Here is a 21,392-nt window from a genome sequence, read left to right as displayed (position 1 = left end):
TCGGTTGCCACCAGCTCGTAAGCACACCCATTGGCATTGACTGCAGGGGATCGAAAGACTTTCGGTTTCGTGAACGTGTCCATAACTTTCTCATTATCTGATTTAGATGAATACACGGGAAGCCAAGAGACCTCATTTGGCATTGTGCGGCTTCCTTAATTGCACTAGCTCACTCAGGTGAGCAGCAAGCCGTTGGTTGAACCAATAGGGGCTCTGGCAGAAGGTAGCACCAGACACCCAATCCCAGTAGAAGACATGTTAGTAGGACGGCTATCTTTTACGTAGGCGAAGGCCATTGCCTCTGATAAGCCGTCCTTGTACGACTACTTTTTCTTGTGGAGTCCGCTAATCCAATAACGCGATCCGGGGATCTAAGTAGGGTAACTTTGTTGCCTCTATTTTGATCTATTGCCGAAGGAAAATAAAAGGACGATTCCTGCTTCAGTCTATCAGAAAGACAAAAAGGGAGTCGTCTTGTCTCGGGACACCTTCCGGACAGACCTCAATCAAAGTGAATGAAAAGCCCACCTTCCGAAGGGCAGGGGTTCCTATTCTGTTTATATCCTATCCCAGAGTCAAATTAGTGTATCTAGGTAAGTGAACGCCTTTTCCCTTAGCTGTGTGTTCACCTGAAAAATCCCCCACTTCCTTTGGGGGAGCGCTTCACCCCAGCCAGTCCCTTAATTTATGGCGGGTCCCCTAAAGTGGGCCCCTTCTATGCAATGTCTGACCAGGAAAACTCATGCAAAATGATATGATCGACATATCATGAAGGATGGCAAGCTGCAGTTTTTTATGAGTGCGTGACAAAACTACGATAGTCCCTACGTGTAAGCTCCCTTTAGCCCCGAACCAACTTCTCCTGGGCCTATGCAGGGGGGGGGGGGGGGCATAGGATTAAAGGTCCTCCGAAAGGATCTTAGTGTAGGTCAAGAAACCTGACCTGCCTATATTACATTATGAAAAAGCAGCCGTCAATCGGGCTTGTGGGTGGCACGTAGTTGATCAATTAGTACAGGAAGAATCCTAATTTAGGAAGTTAGAAACCCGTACCGTAATTTAGGATGGAAAATCTCTTCTCTGTCAGAGAGGAGAAGGCCACTTTTGCAAGCTTTGTCTGATCTCACCCACCCAAGTTTGGCAAATCTGCCATACCTTTATTCAGATACGCCGGAGGGTGCCCACTCATCATATGATTCGTCGGATGGTTCAGGCGACTATGCACCTACGGCCTATGATCACTTGGTAGAAGCCGGGGCCGTTGACTAAAAAAAAGGGAAGTATATTTGGCTAGCAAGAAAGGGAAATGTGATCTTTTTGTCATCTCTCAGGAGGAACCGAAACTTTTGGTTCAGATGTGGGGGCTATTGTAAACGGGAGTGCCGATTCGTCAGGTGGTGCGCCGAGCGGGGAATCCTATTCTCTGTATTCTTTGATTTAGCTATTCTTTGCAAAAATGAAAGCTCGAAAGACCTCGTCTATTGCGAGGCATACGGGGATAAACCAATGGGATCGGAGGGGAGGAGAAAACTCAGTACGGAGAGAGTGGAATGTCAGTGAAGGAGCAGCTAGGGGAATGTATATAGTTTATACCCTATTCCGGTAATCTAGCGAAGGGACTCGACTTGGCTCAATGCGTTCCGCTCTCACTCGGCCTGGGCAAATCCCTCGTTCTGTGCTTGGGTTGCTAAGAGGTGGGCAGTCGGTAGGGAAAGGACTTGCACTTCGGCGAGTCCGGGGCAATCTAATCCCTTCAAGACGCTCAAGTACATCAGTAGAAGGCAGGTAAACAAAGAAACTTCACACTCGACGTCAGTATCATTATATACACCCACAGAAACTCCCATTCCCTAACCCGAAGGCGGAATAACGATTCACTGCTACGTGGAGCCCTGCGCTGTAGGCCGCTATTGGGCGGTGTAGGGGGCTTTGGGAGAGGGCTTCTTCACGCTGTGCTCCCTTGCTCGCTTAGGTGCGCCCTACCCCACCAACCATCCTTCTTTAACAATCATTCTTTTCCTCTCCTTTTCAGTGTTCATTTTGAACCCTGGGGCTGTCCTACCTTCTTATTCGTAAGTTTTTGTTGGCAAGAAGCCCATTCCATTCTTCCATGCACCTTCTCGTACAAATTGAGAGGAATCGGACGACCCGATACAACCATCTTTCATTTCAGTTCAAAAAGTAAGATTTCAGCCAGAAGTTTTGGTTGTTGTTTTTGGGAGCCAAATTCTAATAGTAGGGCATCACCCAAAGTAAAACATCACCTCTCAAAAGTGATTTTGTGATTCTGTTTGTCCCGGACCACTCCCATTGGGTTCTCCCCTACCTCATACATCGACCTTTGTGGCCATCTCAACCCTGCCCCCTTCTGAATCGAAGAGCAAGATTTTTGAGTTGGGGGAGTAAACAATAATAAGAATCGAGAAGTGACGGACAGAGACCCATCTTTCCTTCCCATTTATCCCTACTTATCCATCCCCTCCCTCTTTCTGCCTCTTCAGTTGGAATGACTGCCTACCCTTGGCCGGTGAAAGCTATGCACTGATTCCTTTTTCTCGTATCAGTTGGGAACGAAAGCTTTCTAATGTGGGCAGAGACTTCAGGATCGACCATAACTAAAGGATCCTCTGGTTCGACATTCTATCTCTCTGGGTGCTCTTACAATCTAAGACATTTGTTTTCATTCCCCCGGTGGGTGGATTGTCTGGGCCAATCGATATCTCTTCATTCAGACCAGGGGAGGGTAAGAGAATGGATCATGTTATCCATAGGTCTGGCAGAACGAACATTGATGGTCGGATCCCTCTAGTTGCATTCCTTTGTTGAGAGTAGCAAGTCTAGTATTCCTAGTTCAATTTAGATTGACTCTATACTATTGTTTGTGAGACTTCATTGCTCCGGCCATCTTTGGTGCATCCATCCATAAAGAGCATGCCTCCCCCATTGGATTAGCTTGGCTGCCCGGCTCTAGTAAGCCCTATCCTATATAGTAGTAAGACTTCTTCCCGTGTGAAGCTAGCATGGGCCTCCCATTCAGTATCAGGACTAAGAGCCCAGTCCATGGACTGTTTGGGAATAATAAGACTGAATAGACCGACCCTGCTCTTTCTCTCTGTCTCCCGCACCGGTATCGGTGGCTAAACCGCAACTGCTAGTGATGAGATGGAGAAAGAACTCCTTCCCGTCAGATTAGTTCTCTCTCTCAAATTAGGAGAGGCTTATAAGAAGTCGTTTTAGATGTTATTCCCCACCCATCCATCGGAGAGAGGAACTGTCCTAGCTGAGCTTTAACTCTGTTAGCCCAAGGGTTCCCCATAGGTTCATTCAATCACCTTATTTTGATGATTAACAAACGCAAATTGATTAGTCTTTTATGGACTAATTGTTTGCCTTGAGTGTTGTGGTATGGACAGAAAATTCACAGATTAATCCATGCTAGCACACACCATTGATGGCCTATGCTTGAAGATGAACCAAACACGTGTCAAAGGAGCTAGAGCATACAAATGATCAATCATACCTTGGAGGATCAACCAAGGAGAAGCTCAACATTAGTCATCTCAAAGCATTGAACAAACAAAGAAAGATCGATGAAGACCAAAGCTTGGAGATCAACAACTTGAAGGAGTGATCCATGAAAGAGACCAAGACTTGAAGATGAGCTTTAAAGTTAAAGATGTGAGTAATGAGTCTTGTGTTAGATTGTATAATTTAATCCCACTTAGGTATCCCTTGTTGAGGCATAATCAAGTCAGTAATAAGGTCCCAAACAATATTAGAATATAAGGAAAAGACCCGTGGACCAAAGCCCTAGTGCCATAGATAGCTTAGAATTGTAAAAGATTCAAATCGGAACACTTAGCACTTGAATTTTGAAATCAGGTCATAAATCCTATCATAACTGATCCTAAATATTTTTAAATATTTTTGAAAATATTTTTAATCGAAAGCGCCCATCATTTCCGTTCAAATCGAGTATAAGAACGTCAAAATCCGACGGAAAACGAGTGAGATATGAATTTTACAAACCGAGTATGAAATCTGGAAAATGTCAAAAATGCCCTGAAATAGATCCGTTGGGAAGTTGCCCAGAATTACAGAAATGCCCTTGTAACGGCTAGTTTTCAGTTTTCTCTATATATATGGGTTCCCTAAGCATGTGAACCAATCTCTCTCATTCCTAAACTTGTTGTAAACATATTAGAGAGTGGAAAACACCATTGTGCCTCAATTTGGGAATATCTAAAGGGATTAGACCTAGGCTTATCTTTGTAATTATCTTTGAGAGACTCTTGTGAGCTTTACATTGTATCAAGCCTTCAAGAGGCTAAAGAGTGTGCTTCAATCTTCTTCTTCATTGACTTGGCAACAAAGGGCGCCGTATTTAAGACCCTTGGAGCTTGGACGCTCGGATTGTACAAGGCGAAAGGAATGCCGTATTTAAGTTCCTTGGAAGATAGTGGACTCCTCAAGGAGACAAAACTTGAGAAGAGTGGAGTAGGTCTTAGGGTTATGACCGTACCACTATAAATCTTCGCGTCTCTTGTGTGGTATTTATCTCTCTCACCCTCACTCTTATTTGTGCTTGCATTTATACACTTAGAATTAAGTGAGTAGTTAGCAATGGTAATTAACTTGCTTATCTAGTACCTTGCTAATTAGCCCATTTAATCTTGTTAATTAAGTTTGCATGAGCCATCCACCAAGTGTTTGATAAAAGACCTAAAACAAACCATTCATCTAATTCCTTTACCTTGTTGTGGGATTTATAATCTTTAATCAACCACCAGGTATTTTCATAGAAAAATTAAAAAGGGAATAATCAACTAGGATTTTCAAAAGCCATCTAACAAGTGTTTGATAAAAGGTCTAAGAGAGGATGTTCATTTAAGATTTATAGTGTTTTCGGAGTTCCGAGAGATTTTCTCGGAGTTCTGAGAAATTCTCGGAGTTCCGAGAAATTATTCTCGGAGTTCCGAGAAATTATTCTCGGAGTTCCGAGAAATTATTCTCGGAGTTCCAAGAAATTATCTCGGACTTTCGGGAATTGAAACAGAAGTTGGGAAAATGGTACTGGACCATTTCTCGGAGCTCCGAGAATTATCTCGGAGTTCCGAGAAGCCTAATTTCCACAGATTTTCAATTCTGTTTCTTATTTGTTTGGGCTTCCAACTCTACACTAAGTTGGGATTGTTATGAGGGTTCCAAAGTGTTGGAACACCATAAGGACAATCACTTAAACATTTAGGGTGTGTGTTTATTTACTTAATTTATGCCTCTAAACACCTAAACTAAGATTGGATCGATACATTCTAAAGAGATTTCGATCTTCAATTGCGATGCTTCAAGTCTTCATGCATCTTTGATCTCCGATGTCTTTGGCCTTCATAATGTGGTTCAATGAGAGCTTCTTGGCCTTAATCCAAGCAATCTTTGTCTTAGCACAATTATAATCTACAACTTAGACATACAAACACATTAGTGATATAAATCACTTGTGTATTGGAATCATCAAAATAAGATGGGAATGCCAAGGTGGGAACCATTGGGCTTACAAAATATATGTATTTTCAAAGGTTTTAATTGGATATTTTTTCATGACTAATGTGAATTTTGCTCTTTACAAGTAATATAAATTATTTATATAGTCTTGAAAATCCTTTTTGGAATGCATATGTCCAAGGTATTAACTTGATATTTATCCTTAGAGTCCTTGGATCCATCCCTAGAATCTTATAGAATATATTTTGTAGGAAAAATTAAAAATGGATTAGATTCAATGTATTTAAGTAAAATTGAAAATATCTTGTGAATCTAGTATCTTATTTTGGCATATTTCACCTTGGTGGTTGATACCCTATACCTTGTGATGGGAACATATGTCTCCCACGCATTTTGGTTTTCTATGGGCTTATGCACTTTGTGCCTAATGCCTTGTCTTTATATTGGTGGTTTGTGGATGTAAATGCAAATATTTGGACCATGCACCTTATATGTTATGTTCTTTATATCCAAACATTGTAGACTATCCATGGATGTTTTGATATAAATTATATCTTCCTCATGATTACCCATAATGGTATACTCTCACTCATGAGCTATGGATGTCTCTCTTAGATATTGTACTTTATTGTCCATTCTTCTATGTCTAAATCCTATAGAATTGATCGAAATTGGTATATTTAAATAATCTATAGTTATCACCCCTGGTTGGTAGTATCTACATAATTGAGATATCAAACCTTAACCTTAAAAGCTACTCAATTGGAGCCCATAGCCCACTTTGACCAAAGGGGGAGTCGGTACCTTCACAATAATTAAAATACTTAATCAATTGGCCTTGTACCACCATCTCAATCATGAATAGATATATGTATTTGTGTGATCTCCCTAACTTGTTTGTATGCTATATATACTTAGAGAAGAAAATTTGAAATTGTAGAAAATAATATCACACTTAGGGGGAGCATGAGCCAAAAATTGCAAATCTTTTGTGCTATGCTTGTTTATCATGATGAGCTAGACTATGGCTATCATTTTGATCATGATAAACCGACACTTAGAGAGTAAGTGTCATTGTAGCCCAAGGGTCGAGTCTAACTCGGTATCTTTTGGAAAATATATCCAAAAACCCTTGGTAACTATGTATTGGACAACCCTTTGGATTCATACTTTGTATGAGTTTCTAACAAAGGGGGTATTATATATGTAATATATGTCCTTCTCATCTTATCATATGTTGTTTAATATGTATACTTCATTACATATGATAAGTGCATTCATTTGGAGCATGGTTGCTTCATATGGGTTGTTTTGGGATTGTCTTGTGCTTGTATATGTATTTTGAGTTTAAGAAAAGTAAGCCCATTGCCTAGATTTTAAGGTCATATCCTATTAGGCTTCATACTTATTGTGGATAATCGAATGTGCTATCATCTATTCCAAGAATAAGTTTTGTTGGCCATGTACTCACTTTCATTCCTTTGGCTTATTGTGTCATATCATGCCTTGCCATATAGGTTTCACCTAAGGCCAATGACATAGACCTAGGGAGAGAGCTAATCTTTGCTATCTTCATGTTTATATGGGTCATTATGAGATGCTCACATTGTCCATTCAAACATATCCCCTCTAATTGAGCTAAGAATTGCATATCATTTTAGATATTCATTCATAGGAGTGAACTGAAATTGTTAATCTTAGTTCCTATGGATTTGATTGCTTATCATATGTCATTTCACTTCATGATAAGTTTGTCTGTCATACTATATTATGATCAAATGCTCATTTCTATGCATGTCAATTTCAGAGAACGTTTTTAACTTGAAAATATCTATTCTTGCTTATCATGACGGGTTCAACATTATTTCATCCATCTCTTCATGATAAGATTCTAATAGGAATTCAAAAAATTCGGGGGCTTATCATGCTAGATCTAAATCTTGATATTTTTCTTTCATGATAAGTAAAATATAAGCCTTAACTTGCTAATCTAATATTGTATTATGGGTCATAGGGTAGATTTATATTGGATTTATATATATACCAAGATATATCCTAAAATTTGTGCTAAATTGGTATGTCTCTTTGTTTTTCTAACATAAGCTTGATTTGTATTAGTTTATTCATCTCTTATGTTGTTATGCTCTTATCATGTCATATGTACTTTGATTTTAATTGGTAAATCACGATAAGAAGCTAGGGAAGCATCTAGTTTGATTAAAAATCTTTGATGGATTACTTTTGTACTTAATTGTGTATCCTTCCTTTTTGCTTATGCCAAAAGGGGGAGAAGTATGAAATTGATTAGATTGTCCATAATCCATATGCATGTATGCTAAAACTTGTTAAATTTATCTTATGCATATGTTGAGGGGGAGTAGTCACACTCATCTTTCTTATCTAATCCTCATAAGAGGATCCTCCCACCTCTCTAATCAATTTGGTTTGTCATCATCAAAAAGGGGGAGATTGTTAGCCTAAGGGTTCCCCATGGATTCATTCAATCACCTTATTTTGATGATTAACAAACGCAAATTGATTAGTCTTTTATGGACTAATTGTTTGCCTTGAGTGTTGTGGTATGGACAAGAAATTCACAGATTAATCCATGCTAGCACACACCATTGATGACCTATGCTTGAAGATGAACCAAACACGTGTCAAATGAGCTAGAGCATACAAATGATCAATCATACCTTGGAGGATCAACCAAGGAAAAGCTCAACATTAGTCTTCTCAAAACATTGAACAAACAAAGAAAGATCGATGAAGGCCAAAGCTTGGAGATCAACAACTTGAAGGAGTGATCCATGCAAGAGACCATGACTTGAAGATGAGCTTTAAAGTTGAAGATGTGAGTAATGAGTCTTGTGTTAGATTGTATAATTTAATCCCACTTAGGTATCCCTTGTTGAGGCATAATCAAGTAACTAATAAGGTCCCAAACAATATTAGAATATAAGAAAAAGACCCGTGGACCAAAGCGCTAGTGCCATAGATAGTTTAGAATTACAAAAGATTCAAATCGGCACACTTAGCACTTGAATTTTGAGATCAGGTCATAAATCCTATCATAACTGATCCTAAACATTTTAAAATATTTTTGAAAATATTTTTAACAGAAAGCGCTCATTATTTCCGTTCAAATCGAGTCTAAGAATGTCGAAATCCGACGGGAAACGAGTGAGATATGAATTTTACAAAACCGAGTATGAAATCTGGAAAATGTCAAAAATGCCCTGAAATAGATCCGTTGGGAAGTTGCCCAGAATTACAGAAATGCCCTTGTAACGGCTAGTTTTCGGTTTTCTCTATATATATGGGTTCCCTAAGCATGTGAACCAATCTCTCTCATTCCTAAACTTGTTGTAAACATATTAGAGAGTGGAGAACACCATTGTGCCTCAATTTGGGAATATCTAAAGGGATTAGACCTAGGCTTATCTTTGTAATTATCTTTGAGAGACTCTTGTGAGCTTTACATTGTATCAAGCCTTCAAGAGGCTAAAGAGTGTGCTTCAATCTTCTTCTTCATTGACTTGGCAACAAAGGGCGCCGTATTTAAGACCCTTGGAGCTTGGACGCTCGGATTGTACAAGGCGAAAGGAATGCCGTATTTAAGTTCCTTGGAAGATAGTGGACTCCTCAAGGAGACAAAACTTGAGAAGAGTGGAGTAGGTCTTAGGGTTATGACCGTACCACTATAAATCTTCGCGTCTCTTGTGTGGTATTTATCTCTCTCACCCTCACTCTTATTTGTGCTTGCATTTATACACTTAGAATTAAGTGAGTAGTTAGCAATGGTAATTAACTTGCTTATCTAGTACCTTGCTAATTAGCCCATTTAATCTTGTTAATTAAGTTTGCATGAGCCATCCACCAAGTGTTTGATAAAATACCTAAAACAAACCATTCATCTAATTCCTTTACCTTATTGTGGGATTTATAATCTTTAATCAACCACCAGGTATTTTCATAGAAAAATTAAAAAGGGAATAATCAACTAGGATTTTCAAAAGCCATCTAACAAGTGTTTGATAAAAGGTCTAAGAGAGGATATTCATTTAAGATTTTGAAACTAATCTTACAAAAGTTTTTAAAGGGGATAATTTTTTTTTAAAGACACCCAATCCACCCACCTCTTGGGTTGCCTAGTGGGATTTCACTTGGTATCAAAGCTAAAGGCTCTTATATAGATTTTTGAACTTTCAAATTTCTTCAAGAGAAAAAATCTATATTGGTAACCTAATGGCTTCTAGACTTCCTTGTTTTGATGGAACCAACTATGGATCTTGGTCGATCCATATGAGGTCTTATCTCAAGAGTCTAGATAGTGAATTATTGAAAGTGATTGAAAATAATTATGTCTTAAACTCCAAATCTAAGAAAATTAGTGAACATGATAAAAGATTATATTGCTTGAACTCAAAAGCTATGAATGCCATATGTTGTGCCTTATCTTCTCATATGTTTGAGAAAATAGCTAATTGTAAAAACGCCAAAGAAATATGGACCTCACTTGAAAATATTTTTAATGTTAAATGTTGTATGGCATTAGAAAACAACAATAAAGAAAATAATGATTTTGATATGGATGAGCCTCTTACAATTAAAGAACTTCTTGATGGATGTGAGAAACTAAATAACGCCTTAAATCTTGAAGTCTCCAAGAATCAAAAACTTAAAAACTCTCTCAACTCAATTTCTAAGGAATTTGAAAACCTTGAAAATGACTATCAAAATTTGCTAAATGAAGAAAAGAAGTTGATTAAAGATAACAATATTCTTGAAAAGAGAAATTTTGAATCAATTGAGGAACTCAAAATCTTGATGGAAAAAGAAGATGAAGTAAAAACATTCCCATCTCATGAAATAAATCACTTGAAAATGGAAATTGAAGAAATGAGATTGAAAAAAAAAAATCTTGAGTTGGAAAATAAATTCCTACAAGAAATGAATGCTAAACATGTTTGTGTGCCTATGTATTCTTGTAATTGTTCATCTAGATCCTCATCTACCTATTCTTATGATTCATGGGAACAAAGGGCGCCGTATTTAAGACCCTTGGAGCTTGGACGCTCGGATTGTACAAGGCGAAAGAAATGCCGTATTTAAGTTCCTTGGAAGATAGTGGATTCCTCAAGGAGACAAAACTTGAGAAGAGTGGAGTAGGTCTTGGGGTTAAGACCAAACCACTATAAATCTTCGCGTGTCTTGTGTGGTATTTATCTCTCTCACCCTCAATCTTATTTGTGCTTGCATTTATACACTTAGAATTGAGTGAGTAGTTAGCAATGTTAATTAACTTGCTTATCTAGTACCTTGCTAATTAGCCCATTTAATCTTGTTAATTAAGTTTGCATGAGCCATCCACCAAGTATTTGATAAAAGGTCTAAAAGAAACCATTCATCTAATTCTTTTACCTTGTTGTGGGATTTACAATCTTTAATCAACCACCAAGTATTTTCATAGAAAGATTAAAAAGGGAATAATCAACTAGGATTTTCAAAAGCCATCTAACAAGTGTTTGACAAAAGGTCTAAGAGAGGATATTCATTTAAGATTTTGAAACTAATCTTACAAAAGTTTTTAAAGGGGATAATTTTTTTTTAAAGACACCCAATTCACCCCCCTCTTGGGTTGCCTAGTGGGATTTCAAACTCCTCGATTCAAGAAGAGCTTGGAGATTGGAGGAGAATAAGAGGTTAGCAACGTACGAACGTTTTCCAATTCCAAGTGATCCATGGGAGTCTAGGTTTTGCGAGCTAGCCCGGAAAAGAGGCAAGCCTGTATAAAGGTTTAGGTCCAATCATTCTCCCCATGTGCTGCTATCGGGCATAAACGTGGGGATTAGGACATAACTCCCATTGTTTAAGGGTAAAAGGTTCATGAATGGCGTAGTTAAGAAAAATAGGTTAGCCGGGGTTGGGATTGGTAACGCACTCGTGCGGAATAGCAAAATATATGTCAAAAATGGCATATACATGAATCGAAAGACAGATAGATATTGAAGTGGGCCAGCGAATGAGTCCACCAGCTGTCTATAAAGTATCTAACTCGTCTCTCTAGCTTGGATAGAAGATCCAACCCCCTGAAGCAAGGTATGCATGAACCACTTGGGCGAGGTGGAAGCCTAAGCAAACTACCAAGGGGCCGGTCGAAAAGTAGTTGGATATGCCGATGCCACCTATCTACCCCAATCCCTTTCAGTTTGTTTATCTGTTCCCTTTCTCGCCTCCGAGACAATCATAAAGTCATAAAATGTAAAAAACGGATTCCCAGGTTTCCGTCTCTTTATGACCAGCAAAACTCACTCGCGGGGACGAGACCAGCAGGGGATAGCTTTGATCGAGGAGTTGGGTTTTTCTTCACCAATGAATCGATTACATTTTGTACCGATTCACTCAATGGTTCATTAAGAAAAGAAAGAGAGCAAGTAGTCTGGATTTTGTGAACAGCACTGACAAAGGAAAGGAGGACGAAACCCCAAAACTGCAGACCGCCGTTCCGTTCCTTTCTGTCCGGCTGGAGTAGATCGTTGTGTCAGGGAAAGGAAATCCTCCCGATCATTGGGGAATCTTCGAATTCAGGGACCAATTTCCTGACAAGGAGCGGAGCTTAGTAGTAGTGAGCCACGGCCGTGTCCCCTTCCTTTGCGAGGCACCCTATTTCTTAGTGTACTGGGGCTAGTGCCGTCAAAGAGGCCCTACTAGTAAGGGAAAGGCTTTAGTGTCTGTAGTCGCTTTAGCCCCCTATTAGTAAGGGCAGGGGTCGGATAGGAATGCGTGTGATGTGGAGTGGCCCAAGAGGATGAGACTCGGCCATTCTCCTCTGGCGGATGATGGCCTTCCGTGCACGGATTCAAAGCATCAAAGTGAAAGAGCTCCCCTAGGGAAGGGGAGGGCCCTGACTCTCCCGGCCTTGCCAATCATTGTGATTGGCTGAACACTAAGGTAAATGGCAAGTGGTAATATCATAGTTAAGAGTGACTCGGGCTGTACACGAGAAAGGTGCTTTCAAAATTTTCTTTTCCACGGGAGCAAGTCTGTTGATAACTGAAATAAGGCTAGCATAGCATACCCACCTACTAAGCTATATTTTGAGGCTCTTGCACTTGTAGCACCCCTTCGCTGCGTTAAGGGGCCTTGGTTGGCAGCGCGAAAGACTCAAAAAAAGAAAGTAGGAACAGTCGTATTCATGCTTACTTGGTGATTGAAATATTAAATAACCGCAAGTGCACGGATCGTGTAAATACGGGTCGAACTCAGGGAAGAGAAATCTAGTTGTCAATCCTATTCTTTTACCGATTATAATACTAGCTATGATATAATGTTGCCTGGAATGGACTCAGGATTTTCGTGGACTTAGACCTCGGAGCCAACACTATATATAAGCGTATATTCTATTCAATCTAAGAATCAAATTCAACTAAGATCTTTTTGATTTAAAATCCTAATTTAGGCAAAGTGTACCAAATTTTAATGATCTCTATTAACTACTTATCTAATTTAATTTTAAAACTAAATTCTAAGGGCCTAAGTAAATTGGAAAATTGCAAAAGTAATTTGGAATAGTGTAAAAACCTTAATTCAATATAAAAGATTACTTAGGGTTAGAATCCACCATGGGTTTGGATTAAATTGATTAATTAAAACAACTTTTGAATTGGGTTGAAAATCCAACTAAACAGTCAATAAATAATAAGATCTAAAAGATGTTATTATTTATGAGTATTTAATTGAATTAACCCTCTAATTTATATTAATTATATATAATTTAATCTTTGTTAATCAACAATCATCCATACGAAAGGGGAAAGCCAATGGCATAGATGATTGGGATTAGTACAAAAATAAAATCCTACATAATTTGTTATATAAGCCACTTGTTTTAATTACTTCTCTTTCTCCTTCCCCATAGCTTCATCTAAACCCTAAGTATAGTGGGTTTAGCTACTCATGAAGAAGGGGAAAGAAACACAGAAAATAGAGAGAATAGAGAAGAGAATTGTCATTAAAAACTTGAAAAGTAAAATACAACACAAAGTACTTTCTCTTTTAATTGAAATTAAACAAAAATACATTGAACTAGATTTGAAAAAAATAACAAAAATTAAAGAACACTTAGTCTTTTTCTCCTCTTCGCAACAGTTGAAACCTTGATCGCCTTCCTTCAAGCCTTGGGTCACCTTAGATCGAATTGTGGACGGTCGGATCGAGCCTTTGAATTGAAAGAGAAAGCACACACCAAACACTTCCACAAATAATTTTAACAAGAGCAAGAAAGTAATGGCCAAAGAGAAAGCAAGGGTTGTTCGGTTTTGAATGAGAAAGAGAATTGGGCGAAATTAAGAGTGGAACAAAAGTGGTTGAGAATTGAAAAAGCAAGAGAGAGGAAAAAGATTGCCAAAAAAAATGTTCGAGGGAGTTTTCATTCATATGTAATGGTATTTATAATTCTTTTTCTCTCCTCCCTCTAGGAAAAGAAACAACAAGAAATTTAATTTCGTGGATAAAAGAAAACCAACACCTCACTCCTTTCTTAATCGTCCTCATATAACAACTTTCTTATTTTAAAAACAACTCCTTTAGCCAAAAAAAAATAAGGAAGAAAATAAGAAAGAAAATGGCAGCTCATGTGGATGTTGCTATTTTAACCACCCAAAAAAAATCATCCAACACGTCAATTTCAGCAACATGCTATCTCGATTGAATTATTCCAAGCCGTTGTTCCCACGAGTGCAAAGTGAGGATAGCTAAATTGAGAATCCCTCCTTCCACTCTATAGCTTTCCAAAGAAAAAAATATAATCTCATTTCCTAAAATAAAGAGGCCAATCATGAAACATGGCATTTTGGGCAAGTGGTCGGAGATAAAATTGCCACCCGTCTACTTTTGAATAAAGTAGGGAACTTTCTAAAGGCAAGAACAAGAATTGCCGACACTTTGCTTAGAGAGAGAGAGAGAGAGAGAGTGAGACCCCATGAGGTGCTTGTAACTATAATAAGGTTTTGAACGAAATTGTGTTGAAACAATAGTGGGCCCACTTAAATGCTCGAGTTCCCTTGAATAGGAAGCTCCAAAATTAATACGGTGGGCCCCTCCCAAGTTGGCTGAACACTTGTATTATATCTTTAGAAATCCGAATGCATTTCTAAAATAAGACGCAAGCGGGTCCCACTTGTATTATATTATACAATTACCAAAAAGGGGTAGATGCATTGCTGGACGAATTTGAAGAGTTGCCTAATTTGTTTTGTGAGATGCTATTCACATGCACATGTGTTAACATGCATACGTACATGCCTCATCACATGCTTTGCCGACCCTAACAAATTCCCAAATGTGACACATCCATTGCTTGCTATTAATGTTCAAACCATTATTAGTAACGACACTCCTCCCCTTAGTTCCTTCCACAACCAATTAGAGGCAACATCCCCTAAGATAGAATCTTAAATGAAGAGGGTAATGTCAGTTGCCATATTCACTCACAAGTTCACACCTAACTACACTCTCCTCTGGAACTCTCGTATTTAGTATTTTGCCCAAGAATAGAAACCCATTATGAGGCATTAACGTTGAGAAATGGTGGGCCTTACTTGTTGGGCTGAAGTATACATGGGTCCCTTCATGAAATTTGATTTATTAGATTGGTCCCATGTGTGATTGCCGAATGGTAAGAGAGAGTGGGACCATACCATGCATTTGAATTGTATGGTTAGGATCAGTCTATAGTGTGGGTCGTAGAATCCATCCATTTAGTGGGCCATGACAGTAATCAAGTGCGCCCTCTAAATCATGTCCATAGCTGATCCGAACCATTCAAATTGCTTGCGAGAAAATCCAAGCCCTTAAGTGTGTAAAAATAAATGAGGGTGCCAATAACAAAACTAACCCATACGATGCACAAGTGAATTTGGCCAAAGATATTGCACCAATAAATTTCGGCTAGGATTTTCCATGCTTTGATTACTTTCCTTGAAAGTCCTTCTTCTTAGCTCCATTTTCCGTGAAAATCCGAAAGTAGTCCTGAAACACCAAAAACAAATAAAATACCTTAGTAGCACCGCTTTAAACATGAAATATGCATGCTTTTTACACCTACAATTCACACATAAATGTGCTCATCAGATTCCCCCATACTTAAGCTTTGCTTGTCCTCGAGCAAACAAAAAAGAAAATAAACTAAAACAAAAACTAAATAAACCTAACTCACTTTCGTAGGAATCACGATTGCACTTAGCAGGTGCAACAAGCCTTTGAACCCCTAGGTTACTCTAGTGGACGAGTTTTGTCTCGTGAGTGTTTGCAGTGAATATACACACAAAATTCTAAAAATAAACTTTTCTTTCCAAATCTCACTATAGAATAAAGCTAAAAATTTCTAATCCTTTTTATTTGTTTGATAAATTACTCAAAATAGAAGAACAAGAATACCTATATACTTAAACTTTGCATCCTATCCCAAGTCGGAAAAATTAGAAAAATATTTTAATCAAGGAATCCTCTTTTGAATTTGTCCTACTTTGCTCCCTTAAACTTGTCTCTGATGTAATTCGTACCATAAAAGAAATTTGATTCGGAAACTTCGTAGAAAACTTACAAATTTATATGGTCCACCATACTTTCAACTTTTCCTATAGTTTCTAAGAATAGAACTCATTTTTTTTTTGTAATGCAGGGCATGCACCAGACACCCAGGCTACTAAGCAGTGTCCGACTAATCTTTAATTTGCATATGTCATAGACATTGATGCATATGAGTCCAAACTTTACCTTTGATTACGTGCAATGCTTTGATTTATTAAGCTTTCTAATTGACCCATGTATGTAGTTTTCAGTCAGTTGCTCTCAAGCCAGTTGGCTTTAAGGAACTAGGCATAAAAACCCTTCAGACTTAATAGCTCAAGTCAAAAAGGCTACAAATCAAAACTATAATCAAGAAGCAAACTTTCTAAAAATCGTTCTTTCTTTCTTTTGTTTCAACCTTTCTTTCCTTTTTATCCATACCATATAAAAAGCAAGTTTCTATTTCTATTTCTTATTCAAATCCTTTTAAAAGAAAGATTCCAAAAGAAAACAAAACTAAGAAAGGAAAGTATTCTTTCTAATTTTTTAAATTCAAAAATTAAAATATCCACAAACTTTCTTTCTTAAAATAGGAAAACAACTTTCTTTTTAAGAATACCAAGTTCTTTCTAATTTGAAAAATTACCAAAAACAAAAGGAAAAGAAAATTTCTAACTTTAACTATAGAAAAGATTAGAAAAGAAAGTTTCCAAAAGCTACTCCCCCATACTTGATTTATGCATTGTCCTCAAGGCATTAAAAATAGAAACAAAAATATGAGGACTAAAAATAGAAAGGAGGGTACGTACCGTATTTTCTTAAGTAGAATTGGAATAGGAAGGTTCATGGAGATCCATGACTTCTTCCATATTCGGCTGTGACAACTCAATGAACGGCTTTAAACGTTGACCATTAACTTTAAAAATCTCACCATTGCTTGGATTTAGAACCTCAACCGCACCATGGGAGAAAACTTTGTTAACCACATATGGTCCATCCCAACGGGATCTTAACTTACCTGGAAAGATATGCAATCTTGAATTGTAGAGAAGCACTTTTTCGCCCTCTTGAAATGATTTTCTCAAAATATGTTTGTCATGAAAAGCTTTTGTCTTCTCTTTATAGATCTTTGCATTCTCGTACGCTTCATTGCGCAACTCCTCCAATTCAGAAAGTTGTAATCGCCTTTGAACACCTGCAGAAGACAAATCAAAGTTTAGTTTCTTAATAGCCCAAAAAGCTTTATGTTCCAATTCAACCGGGAGGTGACAAGCTTTGCCATACACAAGGCGGTAAGGAGACTGACCAAGATCAGTCTTGAATGCCGTCCTATGAGCCCACAAGGCATCCACTAATCTAATGGACCAATCTTTGCGGTTTGGATGCACTGTCTTCTCTAAAATTTGCTTAATTTGCCTATTTGAAACCTCCACTTGGCCGCTCGTTTGAGGATGATAAGGGGTAGCCAACTTATGAGTAATACCATATTTCTTCATAAGGGCTTCAAAAGGTCTATTACAAAAGTGTTTACCCCTATCACTAATGATCGCACGAGGAGTACCGAAGCGCGATAGGATGTTTTCTTTTAAAAACTTGACCACTACCTTGTGGTCATTGGTTTTGCAAGCAATTGCTTCAATCCACTTTGAAACATAATCTACTGCAAGTAAAATATACAAATTCCCGAATGAATTTGGAAACGGGCCCATAAAATCGATACCCCACACATCGAAGATTTCTACCACTAAGATCGGGTTGAGGGACATCATATTTCGCTTAGTAACTCTTCCTAAGGATTGACATGACCTACAAGCTTTACAAAAATCAAAAGAATCCCGAAAAAGACTAGGCCAATAGAAACCACATTGTAAAACTTTGTGTGCGGTTTTCTTTGCACTAAAATGGCCACCCCAGGCTTGATCATGGCAAAAAGATAGAATCGATTGGTACTCATGATCGGACACACATCGTCTGACAATTTGATCCGAACAAGTTTTGAACAAATAGGGATCATCCCAAAAGAAATACTTTACCTGTGAGTGAAACCGGTATTTGTCTTGGTTGGACCAATGATCCGGTGTAGCACCTGTAACCAAGTAATTCACAATATCTGCATACCATGGCTCACTAAAAATAGCAAACAATTGCTCATCAGGGAAGTTTTCATTAATTGGACCTTCGTCATTCTTTGCATTAGGAAGTCTAGATAAGTGATCGGCAACCAAGTTTTCCGTACCCTTTTTATCTCTAATCTCCAAATCAAACTCTTGAAGAAGTAAAACCCACCGAATGAGGCGAGCTTTAGCATCCTTCTTTCCAACGAGATACTTGATTGCCGAATGGTCGGTATAAATTATCACATGCGATCCAATCAAGTAGGACCTAAATTTTTCTAATGCAAACACAACCGCTAGAAATTCTTTTTCCGTAGTGGTGTAGTTGAGTTGTGCATCATTGAGAGTCCTACTTGCATAATAGATGACATGCGGTAATTTATTGAATCTTTGGCCCAAAACGGCTCCTATGGCAAAGTCAGAAGCATCACACATAATTTCAAACGGTTCGGCCCAATTTGGTGCTTGAATGATGGGAGCCGTAGTTAACTCATTTTTTAAACACTCAAAAGAATCGAAGCATTCTTTGGAAAACTCAAATTTTTGATCTTTTGCTAACAAGTTGGTTAGAGGCCTAGCATTTTTAGAAAAATCTTTTATAAAACGCCGGTAAAAGCCCGCATGGCCTAAAAATGATCGAATATCCTTCACACTTTTGGGCGGTGGAAGATGGACAATGAGATCCACCTTGGCTCTATCAACCTTAATTCCCTCTTTAGAAATCACATGTCCTAGAACGATGCCCTCTTTTACCATAAAATGACACTTTTCCCAATTGAGGACAAGGTTCTTTTCTCTACTCCTTTCTAAGACCAATTTTAAGTGATGTAAACATTCGGCATAGGTGGAGCCATGAATAGAAAAATCATCCATAAAAACCTCTAAGAAGGTCTCCACCATGTCAGAAAAGATACTCATCATGCATCTTTGGAAAGTTGCTGGAGCATTGCATAACCCAAAAGGCATGCGTCTATAAGCAAACGTTCCAAAGGGGCATGTGAATGTCGTTTTCTCTTGATCTTCAGGAGCTATGGGAATTTGGTTATAACCGGAATATCCATCAAGAAAGCAATAATACTCACGACCCGCTAACCTTTCTAACATTTGATCAATAAAAGGCAAAGGAAAGTGATCCATCCAAGTAGCGGCATTAAGCTTTCGGTAGTCAATACAAACCCGCCACCCCATTTGAATACGAGTAGGAATCAGTTCATTGGTGGCGGATTGTATAACTGTGACTCCCGACTTCTTAGGCACTACTTGAACGGGACTCACCCATTGGCTATCCGATATGGGATATATGATCCCGTTATCTAACCATTTTAAAATTTCTTTTTGGATGGCTTCCTTCATCACAGGATTAGCCCTTCTTTGAGGTTCCCTTGAAGGTTTGGAACCCTCAATGAGGTTGATGTGGTGTTGCACAATCGAAGGGCTAATTCCTTTGATGTAGGCCATTGTCCACCCTATGGCTTCCTTGTTTTCTTTTAGCAATTTAATGAGTTCCTCCTCTTGAGTGGAGGTTAGATCCGCAGCAATTATTACAGGCAAAGTACAATTATCACCAAGAAAAGCATAACGTAAAGAAGAAGGGAGTGGCTTCAAGTCTAGCTGTGGGGCCTCTTCAATGGAAGGCTTTGGAAGCGATTTGGCTAATGGTCCCACGGGCTCTACGTCTTGAATAGCAAAAGCTTTGGAAAAGAAATCATATCCTTCATCATCTCCTAGTGCATCCAAGCATTCTTGAAAACCTGCATCAAAATTGATGTCAAAATTAGTCATAACATCTTCAGGAAAGGCATGCAACATATTAATATCTTCATGAAAATTGGGTTGCTTACCTAAGCGAAACACATTGAAATCTACTGAAGTATTACCAAAGGAGAGTTTCATTAGGCCATTTCTACAGTTAATGAGAGCATTGCTAGTAGCAAGGAAAGGCCTCCCAAGAATGATAGGGATTTGATCCTTGATATTAGCAACAGGTTCCGTATCTAACACGATAAAATCGACGGGAAAAAGAAAATCTCCTACTTTAATTAAAACATCCTCAACCATCCCTTTAGGTGTCTTTATGGATCTATCCGCCAATTGGAGAGTGACGGTGGTTGGTTTGAGGTCTCCTAGTCCTAATTGCATATATACAGAGAATGGCAAGAGGTTCACACTAGCACTCAAATCTAAAAGAGCATGCTCAATTTTAGTGTTACCAATAGTGCAAGAAATAGTGGGACATCCCGGATCCTTATACTTAGCCACCATCTGTTGAGATAAAATGGAACTTATATTTGCGGCCAAGAAAGCCTTCTTGGGCACATTAGTTGTGCGCTTTTGTGTGCACAAATCTTTCAACACTTTGGCATAAGTAGGGACTTGGGAAATCGCATCTAATAAAGGAATGTTAATTTGCACTTGCTTAAACACATTTAATATTTTATCCATGGCATCCACCTTTTTATTATTAGCAAGTCTCCTTGGAAAAGGAGCTTTAGGCACATACTCCTTTGCAGGTGGAGAAACTGCCTGCTCTTCACTTACCTGTTTGGGTTCCGCAATCGACCCTGTTGGAGGAGAGTCTTTTCTTACCTCTTTGGATGTATCTTGTGGATCTATAGAAGGTTTAGATCTGACCTCCTCCTTGTGGTAATCTTTACCACTCCTTAAAGCATATACGGCATTACATTCATTGGAGGGCTCTTGCGGCGGCAGAATTGGTTGAATGACATTCAACTGATTCGGCGGTACCTGTTGATTCACATTCATATTCACGTTCCTTGGATTAGGAATGGGTTGACTTGGCATCTTCCCCTTTTCCCTTTCATGCAAAGCCATGGCAAGTTGGGAGATTTGCTTCTCCATATTGTGTTGGCTTGTCATGAAAGTGCTAGTGAGAAGTTCTATGCTCTTTTCTAAGGAAGCTATGCGCGCCGACTCCCCTTGTTTTTGAAAACCCGGTGGTTGCTGATTTGAAACATTATTTAAAATTGGGTTGTGAAAAGGTGGAGGTGTGGTTAGGGGTGGTCGAACATTCATAGAAGGGAAGGTGGGCCTAGGTTGGCCAAATTGGCCTTGACCTTGGAAATTTGATGGCCCTCCTTGATAATTCCCTTGATTCCAAGAAAAGTTGGGATGATTCCTCCATCCCGGATTATAAGTGCTACTATATGGATTATTTAAAAACATGGCACTTGCATTTTCATTAGA

The 21,392-nt window shown here is 38.6% G+C and overlaps 1 protein-coding gene across 1 annotated transcript in view; it reads right to left on the bottom strand.

Moving 5' to 3' along the window:
• LOC143891119 (uncharacterized) overlaps positions 1 to 21,392 on the bottom strand; it is a 222,512-nt gene that overhangs the window by 7,977 nt on the left and 193,143 nt on the right. Inside the window, exon 3 of the mRNA XM_077395760.1 lies at positions 19,586 to 20,933. Within this exon, the coding sequence (XP_077251875.1) occupies positions 19,586 to 20,933 (1,348 nt within the window). The remainder of the gene's footprint in view (positions 1 to 19,585; positions 20,934 to 21,392) is intronic.

This window comes from Tasmannia lanceolata, unplaced genomic scaffold (assembly GCF_043159265.1).
Source record: "Tasmannia lanceolata isolate RefF3 unplaced genomic scaffold, GAP_Taslan_0.1 ptg000013l, whole genome shotgun sequence".
Taxonomy (NCBI): Eukaryota; Viridiplantae; Streptophyta; class Magnoliopsida; order Canellales; family Winteraceae; genus Tasmannia; species Tasmannia lanceolata.
The sequence above is the reverse complement of the archived record's forward strand: the minus strand, read 5'-3'. Positions and strand labels throughout refer to the sequence as shown.